At 45.0% G+C, this 17,471-nt stretch overlaps 1 protein-coding gene across 2 annotated transcripts in view; it reads left to right on the forward strand.

Moving 5' to 3' along the window:
- KCTD3 (potassium channel tetramerization domain containing 3) overlaps positions 1-11,245 on the forward strand; it is a 70,246-nt gene extending 59,001 nt beyond the window's left edge. For both annotated transcript variants that reach the window (XM_044290807.1, XM_044290809.1), the window contains 9 exons: positions 197-312; positions 3,283-3,370; positions 4,883-4,999; positions 6,137-6,307; positions 6,526-6,681; positions 7,945-8,041; positions 8,812-8,996; positions 9,073-9,211; positions 9,757-11,245. In XM_044290807.1, coding sequence (XP_044146742.1) covers positions 197-312; positions 3,283-3,370; positions 4,883-4,999; positions 6,137-6,307; positions 6,526-6,681; positions 7,945-8,041; positions 8,812-8,996; positions 9,073-9,211; positions 9,757-10,306 — 1,619 coding nt within the window. In that variant the 3' untranslated portion in view covers positions 10,307-11,245. The remainder of the gene's footprint in view (positions 1-196; positions 313-3,282; positions 3,371-4,882; positions 5,000-6,136; positions 6,308-6,525; positions 6,682-7,944; positions 8,042-8,811; positions 8,997-9,072; positions 9,212-9,756) is intronic.
- Positions 11,246-17,471: the final 6,226 nt, after the last annotated feature.

The raw sequence follows: 17,471 nt of genomic DNA on the forward strand, positions 1-17,471 counted from the left end.
CAGGTAAAACTGTACTGTGCGTGTATGTGTAGAATAAGCTGATGAATATCTGGTTATCCAGCTGAGCCGGATGGTACGGTCTTATATTCACACACAGCATTTGTATAGATATTTTTGTACAGTCTGGCAAGGGACGATTTGGGGTGTTTTCCTTAGTTTTGTGTGTGGAGTTCTTCATCTATATCCGTTTCTTTAGGTGTGTTCAACCTTGGCGTGCCAGTGGATGCGCTCTTCTTTATTGGTAACCAGCTGGTTGCGACCAGTCATACAGGGAAGGTCGGGGTGTGGAACGCCGTCACTCAGCACTGGCAGGTAAGTCACAGAGAGGAATACTTAGGCCAGACACATATGAGTGAGTTCAATGCGAGAAACTCGCAGCGTGTGTCATTGTGAGGTCCTGTTCTGACCTCCGCTCCTCTGACGGGATCGCACAAGCACTATAATGATTTATAAGGCTGTGTGTCCCTGTGAGACCTGGAATCTATTGTATTACACTGACAGTTATGTCAGTGTCAATCACTAGATTCCAGGACTCTCAGGGTCACAGAGTCTTATCAATCACTATAATGTTGCAATCCAGTCAGGGGAGCGGATGTCAGAACAGGACCTCACAATGACACACGCTGCGAGTTTCTCGCGTTGAGCTCGCCTGTGTGTTTCTGGCATCACTTGACTCGATTGTGCACTTGTTCACACCATGCTGTTAGGGTAGCAAAAACGCTATGGATTTTCCATATAGGAAGTGCATGTACAAAATCCAGAGCGTTAACAGGAGCAGCAAAGGGGATGAGATTTTCACAGATCCACCAAAAATCCATTTCAGATTTGCAGCATGCCAATTACTGTTGCAGGTTTTTGCCACAGATTTCAATCTTGTATTTTTGCAATAAAATCCACACTGTTTGGTGATGATTTTGCCGCTGCGGTAGAACTGCTGCATCCCTTATAATGACAGAAATGACTGATTCACCCGAGAAATGAAACTGGTTTGTGTAATACATTAATATTCCTGTAAGGGCTCACGCACACAAACGTATTTTTTTTGTTTCTTTTTCGGCCCTTTATTTCAATGGGGGTCGCAAATAAATTGGAATGACTCCGTGTGCATTCCGTATCCATATGTCCGCAAGTCCGTTCCCCCTGATAGAAAACAGACAAGAATAGGACAAGGACAGGTATTCTTAAAATGGATCCGCCAAAAAAACGGATGTAACATGGATGTCATCCGTGTTTTTTTTTTCCTCCGCTCAGTGTTTTGCACACAGCAAAATACATACGGTCGTCTGCATGAGCCCTGATTCAGCTTTCGAGTCTTTTAAAAAGTAAGGCTACTTTCACACCTCCGTCTGGTTCAGAACGGATCCGTTTGCATTATGAAGAACAAAGTCAAAACGGATCCGTCCTGACTTACATTGAAAGTCAATGGGGGACGGATCAGTGAAAACGGATCCGCTCCCATCAACTTACATTGTAAGCAGCGTTTTGGTGTCCGCATCCAGAGCGGAATGGAGGCTGATCGGAGGCAAACTGATGCATTCTGAGCGGATCCTTATCCATTCAGAATGCATTGGGCCTGAACTGATCCGTTTTGAACAGTTTGTGAGAGCCCTGAAACGGATCTCACAATCGGAATTCAAAACGCCAGTGTGAAAGTACCCTAACTAAACTTTTATACTAACTTTTAATATGTTGTCCCTAATACAAGTTATTAATTTTCCATTTTTACCATACTTTTTCATCCCTAAAGCGCACCATTCACTGGTGCGCTAAAACTCCGTTCTCCCTACACTGCTGAGCTGTCAGCGGTATATGGAGTACTCATTTTATGAATGAGCCCATAGCAGCGCAGGGAGTACGGGCAGGAGCGCATATTGCTGCTCCTGCCTGTGCTCCTTGGACTATTACTAACTGCTGGCATAGCACATGGGTACCCTGTACCCATCTACTATGCCAGGAGTAGCTGAGCGGAGCGGGCTCCTGCTTCTTCCTGCTCCGCTCAGCTAAGAGAACATGCAGTGCTGATAGTCCAAGGAGCACGGGCAGGAGCAGCAATATGGACCATTCATAAAATGAGTACTCCGTACACCGCTGACACCTCAGCGGTGTAGGGAGAACTGAGTTTTAGCGCACCAGTGAATGGTGCGCTTTAGGGATGAAAAAGTATGGTAAAAATAGAAAATTAATAAAGTATATTAGAAAAAGATTTTTTAGGCAGTTAGGGACAACATATTTAAAGTTAGTATAAAAGTTTGGTTAGTCTTTAAGGCGTCCTTACAGACTACTTTCTCTCTCCTGACTTCCCCCATACACATACAGCATGTATTTTGGAGAGTGGCGATACCTGCTGCCAGGATCAAAAATTCAGTTCACCCAATCCTTCCCTCCCCTGACTTCATCTGTCGCTACAGAGTCAGGACTTCTTGATAGATGTTAGACTGTCGGCCAGTCCTGCTGCAAACTGCTGGGGCGGATCACAATACACTGATATGTGTATGGGGGCTCTCGTTGTTTGGTTACAAGAATCAGAGTAACTTTCCATATTCTCATGTTGCCAGCAGAAAGCATTTGGTCCTCATGGTTCCACCATCTTCATCCACAAGGCCCATGATATGGTTTTGCTCCCTATTATTGAGGCCTCAGTGATTGATTTCCACCACAGGAGATGGTGGGATCAGCCCTCTACTTTTTAGGCCCCTTGTGTCATTTTTTTTCCCATCCTCTGGATTTCGTCTCACACGAGAGCTTCTATACCTGGTCTCCTGACCTTACAATGGAAGCAGCTGATAATACGATGATCTGTGATAATCTCAAAGTCTCCATTGTCAAAGACTCTGAGGCCTCATGCACACGACCAAGTGGCGGCCTTGCCCCCCATGCGGACCACGGGCACCGACTGTCTGCCTGCTGTCAGCTAAGCGGACCTATTCACTTAAATGAGGTCCACGATCCACATCAGACGGTCTGTGCGCGCTACTTTTTTGAAGTGCGGAGGCACGGACTGAAAACCCACGGAAGCACTCTGTAGTGCTTCCGCGGCCTTCCGATTCGTGCGTCTGTTCCGCGTCTCCTGGATTGCGAACCCATTCAAGTGAATAGGTCTGCATCCATGATGGTGTCCGCTGCCCGTATATTGCGGACCCACTGTTTTTGGGCCGCAATGTGTGCATGGCTGGCTCATGGTCGTGTGCATGAGGCCTAAAGCTCTCTGCCAGAGGAACCACCTGCATCTCAGACCTTCAGTATCTCCTGGAGACAATTATATGTAGATCCTTCCCTCCACAGGTACAAGATGTGGTTCCCATCACCAGCTACGACACCGCTGGATCATTTCTTCTCCTGGGATGTAACAATGGATCAATCTATTATATAGGTAAGCAGGTATTGTGTGATCCTTTCTGTGGTATTTTTATTTTAAATACTTTAAAGGGATTGTCCATCCTTCCACAATAAAAAATAATAATAATTACAGGTGGGGGGGTGTAAAAAAAAAAAAGTCCAGCGCTGTTGCTTCCGTCCCTGCCATAACAGAATAATGACATTCCGTTCCCATTCATCACAAGTGCAAGAAGATCACGTGACTGTTGAGCCTCTGTGGTCACATGCCATCCTTCCACACGTGACCACAGAGTCCAATGGTTAGCTGCAGCAGGCTCAGGAAGGGGAACAAAATATTGCCCCTTCCGGTCCAGTGGGACCAGGAGCTGCAGCAAGAATAATGCGAGTGATAAGTTTTTTTTTCTTTTTTATACACACTCCTATCTGTAATTGATTTTTTTTATTTTGGCTACCAATATTTTTCGGTATACCAAGTCTCCTTTTCCAGGAGTTGAATATCGGTGATCCAAAAAGGTCATCAATATGTTATCATGGGGGTCTGACTCCTGGTATCCCCATCGATCAGTTGTTTAAAGGGGCTGCAGCCTCTTCATAGTATACCAGCCACAGCGCCGAACATTGTATAGTGGCTGTGCTTGGTATTGCAGATCAATCCCATTCACTGGACTGAGCTGCATCAGAACCATGTAATCGATGGATGTGACGTCACATGACTCTTTTTCCAGTGATATACGGCCACACTGTGTGTGTTTGTTTATTTAAACATATGTTTTATTGTTTCCAATAATAAAATAAAATATTACATACAAGAATGTGTATTGCATTACTTTTTTCCAAACCTCAGTCTTATCTTGCATGACATTTGTAGTCCCAGTAAAAGGGAGGAAATTTGAAGAAACGTTACAATATGATAAACTTGACCAAATTAAATAGTAACCAAAAATGCAAAATAACTAAGAAGATTGACAAGGCGTTATATGCTTGACATCACATCACAATAGTATTGAAACTTTGTTGAATTGGGAGTTAAGCCAGTTATGCCGATTAGCCTCGGACTTTACTAGATTATTGGAGACTGAGGCATTGATCATCTCATAGAGACAATTGTCACAATAACGGGGGAGGGTTTGGATTTTTCCAATAGTGGGCAATTTTTGTTCTAGTTGCTATGATCATGTGAATTATAACTGTTCGGAAAGAATCTGGAAAGGAATCCAAATTAATAGAAAGAAGGCTTTGCGCCATTGATGGGGAAATGGGGTTTTTGCATGTCTGAGTTGTGCCCCGCATGCCTATACAGTGACATAAATGGGAGCCACCAGTCAGACATATACATCGGTCAGTACTGCCATGACGTGACTTCTGCTGATCATTACAATGCAGGAGCTGGACTGTTTTTGGCTTTTGCCTCCATCATTCAGAAGAAACCAACAGGACCCAGAGGAGCTCCATCAAGGAGCACTTGATTCTGAAGGCTTCTAAGTTTCCCCTTTCTAGTCAAGGTTGTGACATTGCTTTGGTTTCTCTGGTTATTTTATCACTACAGATATGCAGAAGTTCCCACTACGTATGAAGGACAATGACCTTCTGGTCACGGAATTGTACCACGATCCCTCCAACGATGCCATCACTGCACTGAGTGTCTACCTCACCCCGAAAACAAGTGAGTATGGGCCAGGCTCTGAGATCTCCATAATGCAGTCACGAAACCTGATGCCAGAAGTGGGCATAACATTTACAATGTGCACTTTTTATTCTGAGCCCTGTGCACTAATTTTTGTTTCTTTGGTGACAAGTGTCTTCTCATATGGACATTGTAATCCATGCACAACATGATGGGCCATTATTTGGTATGGGGTCAAGGGAAATAAACAGTCTCATGAAGCTAAACCCTGTGATAATGGCCCGATCGCTGGGAAAGCCTCGGTCTAAGTTGGAGTTTTCCTGATAAAACAACCTCTTTAATAATAAAGGGGTAGAATCTCCCCGAAACAGCTGTCTGCAGATGAGGTGCTGGCTTATTTAATATCAGAGTCATGTCTCAAGGCCTGTTTAAAGGGTCGAACATTGACTTATAGAATAGCTTCCTTACCTCTGAAGGCATCAGAGGCAGAGCTTGTTAAGAGCTTATTTGCATCCCTTTGAACCCCTGAAAGAAAGGCTTATTTATGCCTCACAGTTAAAGGGCTTTTCCAAGATTTTATTTTATTGATGACCTATCACCAGGATGGGTCATCAATATCAGGTCGAGGGTGGTCTGACACCCGGCACCCCTGCCAATCAGCTGGTTGAAGAGAAGGCCGCGCTCCGTGTGAGTGCAGCCTTCCCTTCATTATTTACCTGCTCGCCGGCGACAGCTCGTTCCTATACACTTGAATACTACAGAGCCATCCCATAGAAGTGAATGGAACAGCTTGTAGTTACACCTGCTCACCAGCGAGTGCGCTTCTTGGCTATCTTCGAAAGTCCCATAGAAATGAATAGAGAGCGCACTGCGCAAGCACCGCTTAATTCACCTCTATGTGACTGACGGAAATAGCTGGTGCTCAGCTTTTTTCGGAACTCCCATGGAAATGAATGGAGAGAGGCCACGCACGCGCGATTGCCCTCCTTTTCGCTTCAGGGTCCCTTCTGGAGATAAGAGCAGGTCCCCGAGGTGGGACCCACACCTATCTGACATTAGTGGCATGTCCTAGCGATATGCCACCAATGTCTGAGGCGAGACAGCCCCTTTAATGCAATCTTGACACATGATGATCGTACAATAAATCTGTTCCTACTTCTGCCATGTACTGAACAGGTGTCAGTGGAAACTGGATAGAGATCGCTTACGGCACAAGCTCTGGAGCGGTCCGGGTGATTGTGCAGCATCCAGAGACCGTAGGCTCCGGCCCACAGCTCTTCCAGACCTTTACCGTGCACAGGAGCCCGGTGACGAAGATCATGCTGTCCGAGAAACACCTGGTGTCAGGTACCTTGTTACCATCATTAGCTTCCACAGGGCTGATATCTGCCATTGTAATGTACAGTATGGGATGTCCATAACATGAAAAGTACAGTTATCACAGGGAGCAGAGCACTAATTGTATACACTATATATATTTTGGGTGGTTGTGTACAGTATATATATCCTGTGTGGGGAGTCCCTGCAGTCAAGTGTCATGTATGTGTTCTTGTGTTTTACATTAGTTTGTGCGGACAATAACCATGTCCGGACCTGGACAGTAACTCGCTTCAGGGGAATGATCTCCACCCAGCCTGGGTCAACTCCACTCGCCTCCTTCAAAATCCTATCCCTGGAGGAGACAGAGAGCCATGGCAGCTATTCTTCAGGCAATGATATAGGTACAGTGGTAATTATATTGTATATTACATACATCCTGGTGCATGGTTATGGTTAGGCGATAGGTTGTCCAGCACAGTCCCAAGCAAGTTCGGGTGCTGCCTAGCAAGCAGCGGCATGAATACATGTTTATTACAGACTGTAAGGGTTACGGTTACACAGGTCGAGGCCAGGATCTTTTCTCAGGATAGGTCATCAGTATCTGATCAATGGTGGTCCGACACCCGGGACCCCTGCCGATTAGCTGTTTGAGATGGCACCAGCGCTCTTGTGAGCGCCATGGCCTTCTCGCAGCTCACCAAGCACAGCGCCGCACATTGTATAACGGCTATGCTTGTATCGCAGCTCAGCACCATTCACTTCAGTGGGGCCAAGCTGCGCCTAGGCCAGGTGACCGATGAACTTGGCCTAGGAAAAGCCGAGAGAAGGCAGTGGTGCTACTGCCTTCACAAACAGCTGATTGGCAGGGGTCTCAGGTGTCAGACCCCCACCGATCAGATACTGATGACCTATCCTGATAATAGGTAATCAGTTGTAAAGTCTTGGAAAACGCATTTAAATCCAGATTAGGCCCGCCCGCTGAACACCTGATCAGCGGAGGTGGTGGAACTTGGACCCCCACAGATCACATATTGATAACCTAGGTCATCCATGTTTAATTCCTGGAACACCTATTTAAATATAAAATAGCTAGCAGCAGATTATGTGATAATATCCGGGTATTCATTTTGGCTCTACCCTTAGAAGTCAGCAATATGAAATGCTCCTATGGCCATGCCGTGGTCCACAATCTGTGATAATCCTCCATTTATCAGGTTCCTATGATGTTAGATTAAATGAAGGTCTCAGAGTGCACACTGTTTGGGGTCCTATTCCTATTTGTTATTCATAATTAAAGGGGTTGTCCAGATTTTTTTATTTTATTTATTAATTCCCCCCTCCAAGCGGTATCTGTGAAGAGATGCATACTTACCCCCTCCATGGCTCCCAGGCTATCTTCACTGCACTCCTCCTGCTGCTGCAGTTAATGACTGCGCTCAACAGTGATGTGTCCCCAAGCGTCACATGATCCACTTGGGGACACGTTGCTGCTGAGGCCAGTCTTCCGTGCAGGAGTTGATAGGCTAAGACCGGAAGTCCAGTGAAGACAGATGAGGATATACCAGCGGGTAAGTATAGTTCTCTTCACAGGCACCTGGGGGAGGTGGGCGAGAAAATTCCTGGATAACCCCTTTAAGTAGATTAATTTCCAAATATTCCTCCAGGGCCTTTTGGAGAACGAGACGACCAGCAAGTGTTTATCCAGAAGGTGGTTCCTATAACTAATAAGTTGTTTGTTAGGCTTTCTTCAACTGGAAAAAGGTAACCAGGACCTTTTTTGTGTGTTTTTTTTTTTTTTTTTAAGTAATAAACCTAAAAATGGGCTCCCTTTCATAATTTATTCTATTTTCCATTGCTTATGTAGCAGCAGCATATTCCGCAGTGTTATACGGTGATCGTCACATCATCAGCCCCTCTCCAGTGAGGCTCACGGTGAAATTTCCCTATCTCAGACACTAGGGCCAGTTTCCCATTTTTGGCTGGGTTGGAAGCTTAAGGTCAGGGCTTAAAGGGTTATTCCCATCTTGGACATTTATCCACATGCTTAGTCAGCTATTTTTGCAACTTCCATAGAAGTGAATGGAGAGAAGCGCATATGGGCAGCTACCTATCTGTACACAGCAGTTGTGAGACTGGGGTCAGTGGACTCTTGTTCTCGAGATAGGTGAGGGTCTCAGGTGAGACCCACGTTTATTAGACATTTACAGCATGTCCTGTGGAGAGGTAGGAGTACCTCATTAATGATACGTTTGTCTTACTTGCAGACAGGGCAGAGGGGAAGGCTACTACTGCAGTCAGTTATCTTACAGCCAGACACAAGACATGGATGATCTCCTTTAACGCATTGAGAAGATTTCTTTATATTTTTCCAGTTTTAATTGTTATGCGAGAAACTAGAGTCAAAGGAAAGGAAGAGAGTGTGAATGTTATTTTTTGTGTGCATTTTCTGAGTTTATTGTCCCTCTAATCTGCCTGTTACAATATAATTACCTATAAATAAGAATCTAAGAACTGGATGTTTCCTCATGCAGAATCTGTGAAATCCAAGCAGTCGACTGCACGACCATCACATGTTTTACTGTCCGGGAATGTGAAGGATCGAGCCGGATGGGCTCCAGGCCCCGGCGCTATCTCTTCACAGGACACTCAAATGGAAGTATTCAAATGTGGGACCTGACAACCGCAATGGATATGGTGACCAAGACGGAAGATAAAGGTACAGGAAGAGAGCAGGCAGGTCGGTCAGTGAGCAAAATCCCTTCGTTTTTACTTAATTATTGGTTTCTTTTTAGATGTTGGAGGCCCAACGGAGGAAGAGCTCCTAAAGTTATTAGACCAGTGTGACCTGAGTGCTTCCCGCTGCGCCACACCGAATATCAGCCCGGCCACCTCTGTGGTTCACCAAAGTCGCCTACGAGATTCTAGCTCCAGGTATTACTTCTGTTACATGTTTTAAGTGTATGTCATCATGTTGTACAAAGCAGAGTTGTAAATTGTTTTCTTTAGGGGGTTCTCCGCTTTAGGCAGTCCGCGTATGTTAGAATTCCCTCTCACAACAAACTAATCACGTCGTGTCCCCTTCTGTGACCCACAATGATCTTGATTGATCTATGAGGGCTCGACTCCGTAGCCGCCTGCTATTGGCGTCGGGATCTGGGGCGATGCAGGCGCCAGGGAGCAGGTAAGTATAATCCATACATTTGGCTCTGGCATACGGGGGGCATATTTTAGATATCGGATAACCCCTTTAATGCTGATTGGTGGTCATCCCAACAGTAGGGTGTCCGCATATTGTTGGGGCTCCTTGTAACAAAAAAGGGATTATCCCAAGCAGACAACCTTTTAAGAGAGAGATTCTGGGAGGTTACTGCATCTCATCAGTTTGAGGCTCACGCTATTTGTTGTAGTTTTTGTCTTTCTCTGTAGTAAATAAAGTTTCTTTTGTTCTAAAAATTATATTTTTATACGTTTTATAGTTTACAACTTCATCATGAGACGATACATGAAACCGCCACTTACGGCTCTGTGAGACCGTACCGCGAGAGCCCCTTGTTGGCACGAGCCCGGCGTACAGAAAGCTTCCACAGCTACCGGGATTTCCAAAACTTTAGCTTCAACAAAAACAACATCGAGAGGGGTGACCCAGAAAATGGGAATCTACTTCCGAAAAATGAGATGCGACCAAGTGATCACGAAAGCTGCCTCCTCGATAAAGCCACAACGGCACAAAAACCGACCAAGTGTATGGAGAGCGCTGGCGAGTGCATCCGCCATCCTGAGAGCACCGATGTCAGGAGGAGGATCGTGGAGGAAGAAAGTGAACTCAAGTCTGAATCGAGGAAGAAAAGCGGCTTCGAAGGTGCGTTCCTCAGCAGACGGAAGGTTTCTCAAGTACCTCACTTAAGCTCGTCGCCAGGTGACGGTGGAAATGAGTCGTCTGGGACCGCCTCACCTTCTCCTACAAAGTCCTCCACTTCACCACGGCGTAAAAAAAGTGACTCCTCCTGCCAGGACTATGCATTATAATATAAAATAATCCTCAATGAGCTAATCATGCTGCACAAGTGGATTCAACACTAAACTCAGCCCAAAGTGCTGATCAGGAGTAGAGGGGAGTCACACGATGCAAATGTCCCCCCGCCATGACTTCTAGGAAATCACAAGTACCATAATTCACAGTCTTGGGTAGTGGTTGTAATGGTGTCCCTAGTATTTAAAGGGATTATCCAGGTTTAAGTGAAGCTGCTGTATAATATCTCCAGCATTGCTCTGGTCCCTCCTGTACTGGTCTGTCTCTACATACATTACGTCCATGGGCAAGACATATTTACATAGAAGTCTGTCATCGGTGGATGCACTATGGTGACCATTCATTAAGACCAGCATTTTCCACGCCGGTCTAACGTCCCTCTTCGCTGCCGGATCAAACACCAAAGTTATGTAGAGGCGACAGACTGAACCCGGCGTGGAACATAATAAATGAGCTGGACCCACACCACGTGGTGGTAGTTATGGCGCACATAAGCTATGCACCAAGACTTGCAAAACCTTTACACCACTTTTGGCGTGATAAATGTCCTCCGTAAATGTGGACAAATAGACCTTTTCTGGTCACCAGCGTGCCTAGGGAGCCAATCAATGTAGAAGATGTGCGTACCCTCAGTAGAGGCACGAAAGCATCACCTGTTTGTTCCACTACCACATTTTCTATTATGAGACCATATTTCCCCCATCTGAGACAGCGAATGCTAAAGTATAGATCCATAATGGGAAATAATGGAAAGTTGCTGGTGAGCACCATCTCTAATTACAAAGGGAGCTTTTACATTCCTGTCTGAAAGCAGCATAGGATAAGAGACGCTGAGCTTGGAGACGCTGAGCTTGGAAATATAGAGATATAGATATGTGGTTTAGTATTTCCATGTAAAATGGCAAAATTGATGTAAAACATCTCAAAGGGGTCGCCCATCTATTTGTTCTTTTTGGGGGGGGGGGGGGGGGGGGGGGGGGGGGGGGGGGTGCCTAACCTGTGTCTCTCCAGCTGTTGCAAAACTACATCTCCCAGCATGCCTGGACAGCCTACAGCTATTAGGGCATGCTGGGAGTTACAGTGTGGCCGAATGCACGCGGCCGAGAGCGGTTTGTGGTATGCCGGGCTGGATTCCTGTTCAGAGCAGGAGCGCACGGCGTCATTGGTTGCCATGACCCCGTGCGATTCATGTCGCCGCTGCACTACAGTAATACACTCTCTTATAGTGTATTACTGTACAGCAGCGGTGGCATGAAGCGCACAGCGTCATAGCAACCAATGACGCCGTGCGCTCCTGCTCTGAACAGAAATCCAGCCCGGCATACCACAAACCGCTCTCGGCCGCGGAACACGGCCGTGTGCATTTGGCCTTTTGCAACAGCTGGAGGGCCGCCAATTCATCTGAAATATTATTTTTCAAGGACTGGCTGCTGTTTGGAGGGGTTCCAGGAGAGGAGACATTTCGAAAGAAGTTGTCTCTGACATAACCTGGTTGAGGGGGGGGGGGGGTCCTACAGTTGAGCCATCCAGTGGAAAGGGCAGCCCCTGCTTGAGTTAGCTTGGTGCAACCAATATGGTTGCTCATTCACTTGAATGGACTGTATGTAATAAGACGTCCTATGTGCGGCTGCCCACATCTCCCCTACTGCTAATTGGGTTCAGACAACTGGACCGGAGATGATCAGTTGTCTGAAGCAGCATGCTTTTGAATAGGATTTGGTGCAGCCCCTTAAAAGAGGTCGACCCATCTCGCTGCTTCCCGGGAGTTATGGAAGCACGTTATGTTAGCGTAGCTCCCATTCACTACAATGGGGGATACGGAAAGGGTGGAGCGTCCGCCCTCTCGGCTGTTTATGTAAACTCCGCTACCTGGGCCTGATGCCTGGTCCCAAACAGCTCCATGGGACATCCCCTTTAAGCTTTAGGGTATAGTCACATGCAGCAGATTCATAGCAGAGTCTATCCCTTTATCTGAACAGAGCTTGCAGAAATGCACGCGCTTCCCACCAAATCCCAGTTCGATGAAGGCAACCGATGCGCAATGTGGAGTATGGCTTTCTCTCTCCTCCCTGGTGAAGCATGGCGTGTTCATACAATACATATTTATTGTCACGTTTGCCTGATACGTCTGAGATCATATACTGGGCATGCTGCCTGTAACTTTTATATACCTTTTTTTGTTTTGTTACCTATGCTAGTGAATAAGTTATTGCTCTCTAAATGTTATTTATCCCGCTGCGGACGCACTGACCGTACATAGGCGTTTATCAGAAATATTTAATTTTTTTTTTAATAGTAATATATAGCAATATTTGCACGAGACGCGACATAGTTCTTTTCTATTTCCACAGTGTTCGCTCGGCTTCTACAGCATTATTGCACTCTGGTGTGTTCACACACCGTCGTCTTCAACGCACCCGACATCTTGTTATATTTGGACAGTATTTTATGTTCAGGGGGTTGAAAATAAAATCGACCGATGAGAATCGTTTTTTAATAAAACCTTTATCTAATGGAGTATATATATATATATGATGCATATTTTATAATTTGTGATGTGTTTGTGTATTACTCCAGTATGAGATATAAAAGCTGCAAATGACTTTTTCTTATATTGTGCTCTTCTTAGTCTTCACAGGAGATTTTTGAGATGAAATGCTGATACAAGGCAGGTTAGAGGTTCTTAAAGGGGTTTTCCAGGTTTTTACAAGTTTTTTTAATTTGAAGCCGAGCCCGCTGTACCAGTTTGAAAAAAAGCTTCCAGCCGCTCCTTTCCGGCTCCCATCCCAGCATCGCACGTGACCTCATCCATCTGGTAGTTTACAGACAAGGACTGGAAAACCACAGAAAAGAGCCAAAATGGAGCATCGGTGAGCGAGTGAGGTGCTTTTTTCAACAGGTACAGCATGCTTGGCTTCAGATTTAAAAATGTGCAAAAACATGGAAAACCCCTTTAAGGTGATCATACACCTTATGTTAGTTTCACATCTGCCGGCCAGACCCCATTGATTATAATGTGGGCCAGAAAATATGCCGGGAATTGGTTGGACATAAATGGCTGCACGCAACAGTTTTCTCTGGCCAATTGTTGGTGTCCTGTGCCGAAACAGCCTGCCAGAGAGGACAGCTGCAGGTTTAAAACTAGCCTTAGGGTTCATGCACACCACCGAATGTTCGGTCTGCATCAGATCCGCATTTTTTTGCGGATTGGATACGGATCTATTTATTTCAATGGGGCTGCAAAAGGTGCCGACGGCCCCGCAAAAAAGAACATGTCCTATTCTTGCCTGTTTTGCGGAAAGGTATAGGATCTTTCAGCATGCACACGGCCAGGATCCGCAATTTGCGGACCGCAAACCGGATACAGTTGTGTGCATGAGTGATTAGTAAAATAGCTGTCAACGACTGTCTTTTGACCTCACCCTGTACACATGCATGCTTGGCTCAGACGTGTGTGCGTGTGTTCTCAATTGGGAGAGGGTAATAGGCCGCTACCAGATAGCTTTGCCAGTGTCTTATCACTCTTGAGAGATTAAAAATAAAATAAATAATTCAGGTGTGTTGAAATCCAAAATGCCAGACCCTTCTATCTCCTGAAATCTGCTGTTATAGGAGACTTGGGACACCCCCATTAGATGGTCAGCTCGTTCTGCCGAAATCAGCAAGTTCTGACACCTTTAGGGCTAATGCACACGACCATATGTATTTTGCTATCTGCAAAACTTGGATCCCCCCAAAAAAAAACGGATGACATCCATGTGACGTCTGTTTTTTTTTTTTTTGTGGATCCATTGTGACTATGCCTGTCCTTGTCCTCAAAACGTACGAGAATAGTGCATGTTCTAGTTTTTTTGCGGAGCGGACATATAGACAAGCTCCATTAAAATTAATTGTTCCGCAGATGGACCTGTAAAAAAACGAAACGGAAGAAAAACATGTTCATGTGCATGAACCCCTAAGCTGTTTACAGTTGAAACCAGACGTTTACATACACTATATAAAAGACACGTGCATGTTTTTCTCTGTATCTGACATGAAATCAGAATAAACCTTTCCTGTTTTTGGTCAGTTAGGATTACCATAATTATTATTTGCCAAATGCCAGAATAATGAGAGAGAGAATGTTTTAAGGCATTTTTATTACTTTCTGCAAAGTGAAAAGTTTACATACATTTCATTAATATTTGGTACCATTGCCATTAAACTGTATGACTTGGGTCAAATGTTTTTGATATCCTTCCACAAGCTTCTCACAATAGTTGGTTGGAATTTAGGCCCATTCCTCCTGACAAAACTGGTGTAACTGAGCCATGTTTGTTGGTCGCCTTGCTCGCACCTGCCTTTTCAGCTTTGCCCATACATTTTCAATAGGATTGAGATCAGGGCTTTGTGACGGCCGCTCCAAAACATTGACTTTGTTATCCCTAAGCCACTTTGTAACCAGTTTGGCAGTAAGGTCCATTTGGAAGACTCATTTCCACCAAAGCTTTAGCTTCCTGGCTGATGTCTTGAGATGCTGCTTCAGTATTTCCACATAATCTTCTTCTTTCCTCATGATGCCATCTATTTTGTGAAATGCAACAGTCCCTCCTGCAGCGAAACAACCCCACAGCATGATGCTGCCCCCCCCGTGTTTCACAGTTGTGTATTCTTAAGCTTCCAAGCTTCTCCCTTTTTCTTCCAAACGATGGTCATTATGGCCAAAAAGTTCAATTATAGTTTCGTCAGACCACAGGACGTCTCCAAAAATGTAGGTCTTTGTTCCTGTCTGCATTTGCAAACATTAATAAACATTTCTTTTGGAGTAATGTCTTCTCCCTGGCAGAGGGGCTTTTCAGCCCATGTTGATCCAGTACTCGTTTCACTGTGGATAGTGACACAATCTTACCAGCTTCCACCATCATCTTCTCAAGGTCTTTTGCTTTTGTTCTTGGGTTGATATGCACATGTCGGACCAAAGCACGTTCATCTCTGGGACACAGACCCTGTCTCCTTCCTGAGCGGTATGATGGCTGGACATTCCCATCTTTTGTTTGTACTTGTGTATAATTGTTTGTACAGATGAATGAGGCGCCTTCAGGCATCTTGAAATTGCACCCAAGGTTGAGCCAGACTTGTGCAAGTCCACCATTCTCTTCCTGATATCTTGGCTGATTTCTTTAGACTTTCCCATGATGCTACACAAAGAAGCATTGTGTTTCAGGTGTGCATTTACATACATCCACAGGTGTGTCTCTAATTAACCCAGATGTTGCCAACAAACCTAACAGAAGCTTCCAAACACATGGCCTCATCATATGGGCAGTCCAGAATTGTTTGAAGGCATAGTAATCTTAGTGTATGTAAACTTTTGACATTGCAGAAAGTAATAAAAATGCCTTAAAACATTCTCTCTCTCATTATTCTGGCATTTGGCAAATAATAATAATTATGGCAATCCTAACTGACCAAAAACAGGAAAGGTTTATTCTGATTTCATGTCAGATATTGAGAAACCCATGCATATGTGTCTTTTTATATAGTGTATGTAAACTTCTGGTTTCAACTGTAAATGCCCCCACCAATTTCATAAGGACTAGGGATGAGCGAATTTTATGTCATGAAATTCGTTTGCGCTTCGTTTGGTGGTAAAATCAGAATTGCGTTATGGATTCCGTTACCATGGACCATAACGCAGTTCCACGACTGAATGCCTTTAGAGGCATTCAGTTATTCATTCCGTCATAATAGAAGTCTATAGGCTGCAAAATGGATCCGTCCCGTTTCCGTTATGCAGGATAGGACTCCCCTGCATAACAGAACGGATCCGTTTTGCAGACCATAGACTTCTGTTATGACGGAATGCCTCTAAAGGCATTCGTTATGCTTTCCGTCATGGAATTGCGTTATGGACCGTGGTAACGGAATCCATAACGCAATTCTGCGTTTACCACCAAATGAAACGCAAACGAATTTCAAAATATGAAATTCGCTCGTCTCCAATCAGGACCTTCTGACTGACTTTATATGTATGGGGGCGTCCTGACTCTTCCGTGACAGGTGATGTCAAGGAGAAGGAAGGAACAGAACCTGTAAGATTTCAAGACCTGATCCATTTATTCTCTGAAATGTTTAGCTGCCACCAGAGGTGTCTGGTAAGTCGCTTATTCCTCTTTCCCCATTGAATACACAAGTGCGTCAAACCATGGGAGCAATGTGTATGGAAGGGCGGGGGGAATCTGGTGGAATAGCGTTCGGCACTGTACAGCTGTTTGGCATGTTTTTTAAGTATGTGGAGATCATTGTGAACATTGGACAAACATACAACCCCAGGACCTGAGCGCTGCAGGCCAACAATGCTAACCACCGGCCGATGCCTGTTTTGGGCACAACTTGCACTTTTGTTCTTAGGGTTAGATGTGATATCTTTTAGGCAACTCATTTTACCGTAAGTATAGTCATTGGTTGTGGGTGTAAATTTACCAAGCCAACCCAGACCGCACATTTGGTGGATGATATACAAGTAGTCGCTCTCCATTGTTCTATGACATTTCAGAACATGAGGACAGTATGACCAGGATTGTCCAGAATCTTCTTACCGTATATTTATTTCATACAAAACACAATCCGTTATGCAGGACGTTGTCCTTCTAAAATACAGAAATGGGCCAACTAGAGAGAATGGTGTCTTAAAGGGGTGGTTTGTCCGAGTGGTTTATGCTGGTGACCTATCAGGATAGGTTATCAGTATTTGATTGGTGCAGGTCCGACTCCTGGCACACCCACCGATCAGCTGTTTAAAGAGGCCGCAGCACTTACTAAGCAGGTGACGTCATGTTTATTGGTCACATGGCCTTTGAGCAACTCTGTCTGATTAGAGTGAATGGTGCAGAGTTGCGATACTAAGCTCCAGCTGCTATACAGTATAAAGCGTTGTGATGACCGCCGTGGCCTCCTTAAGCTAATCGGCAATGGTGATGGGAGTCGGATCAGTAAACTACCCAGCTTCCTGTGCCGTATGACTGAGTAGTTTCTTATTCTAACATGGATATATAATTTTTGTCCTGTGGAAAACCCCTCTTAATTCATGGTGGTTTGGTGAAGATTGTGCATTTTGGTCATCCTGTAGGTTGTTTTACTTTGTCTGTAGGTAAACCTATAGCCTCCTTTGATAGTTTCCGA

The sequence above is a fragment of the Bufo gargarizans genome, chromosome 4, assembly GCF_014858855.1.
Source record: "Bufo gargarizans isolate SCDJY-AF-19 chromosome 4, ASM1485885v1, whole genome shotgun sequence".
NCBI classification, from domain to species: Eukaryota; Metazoa; Chordata; class Amphibia; order Anura; family Bufonidae; genus Bufo; species Bufo gargarizans.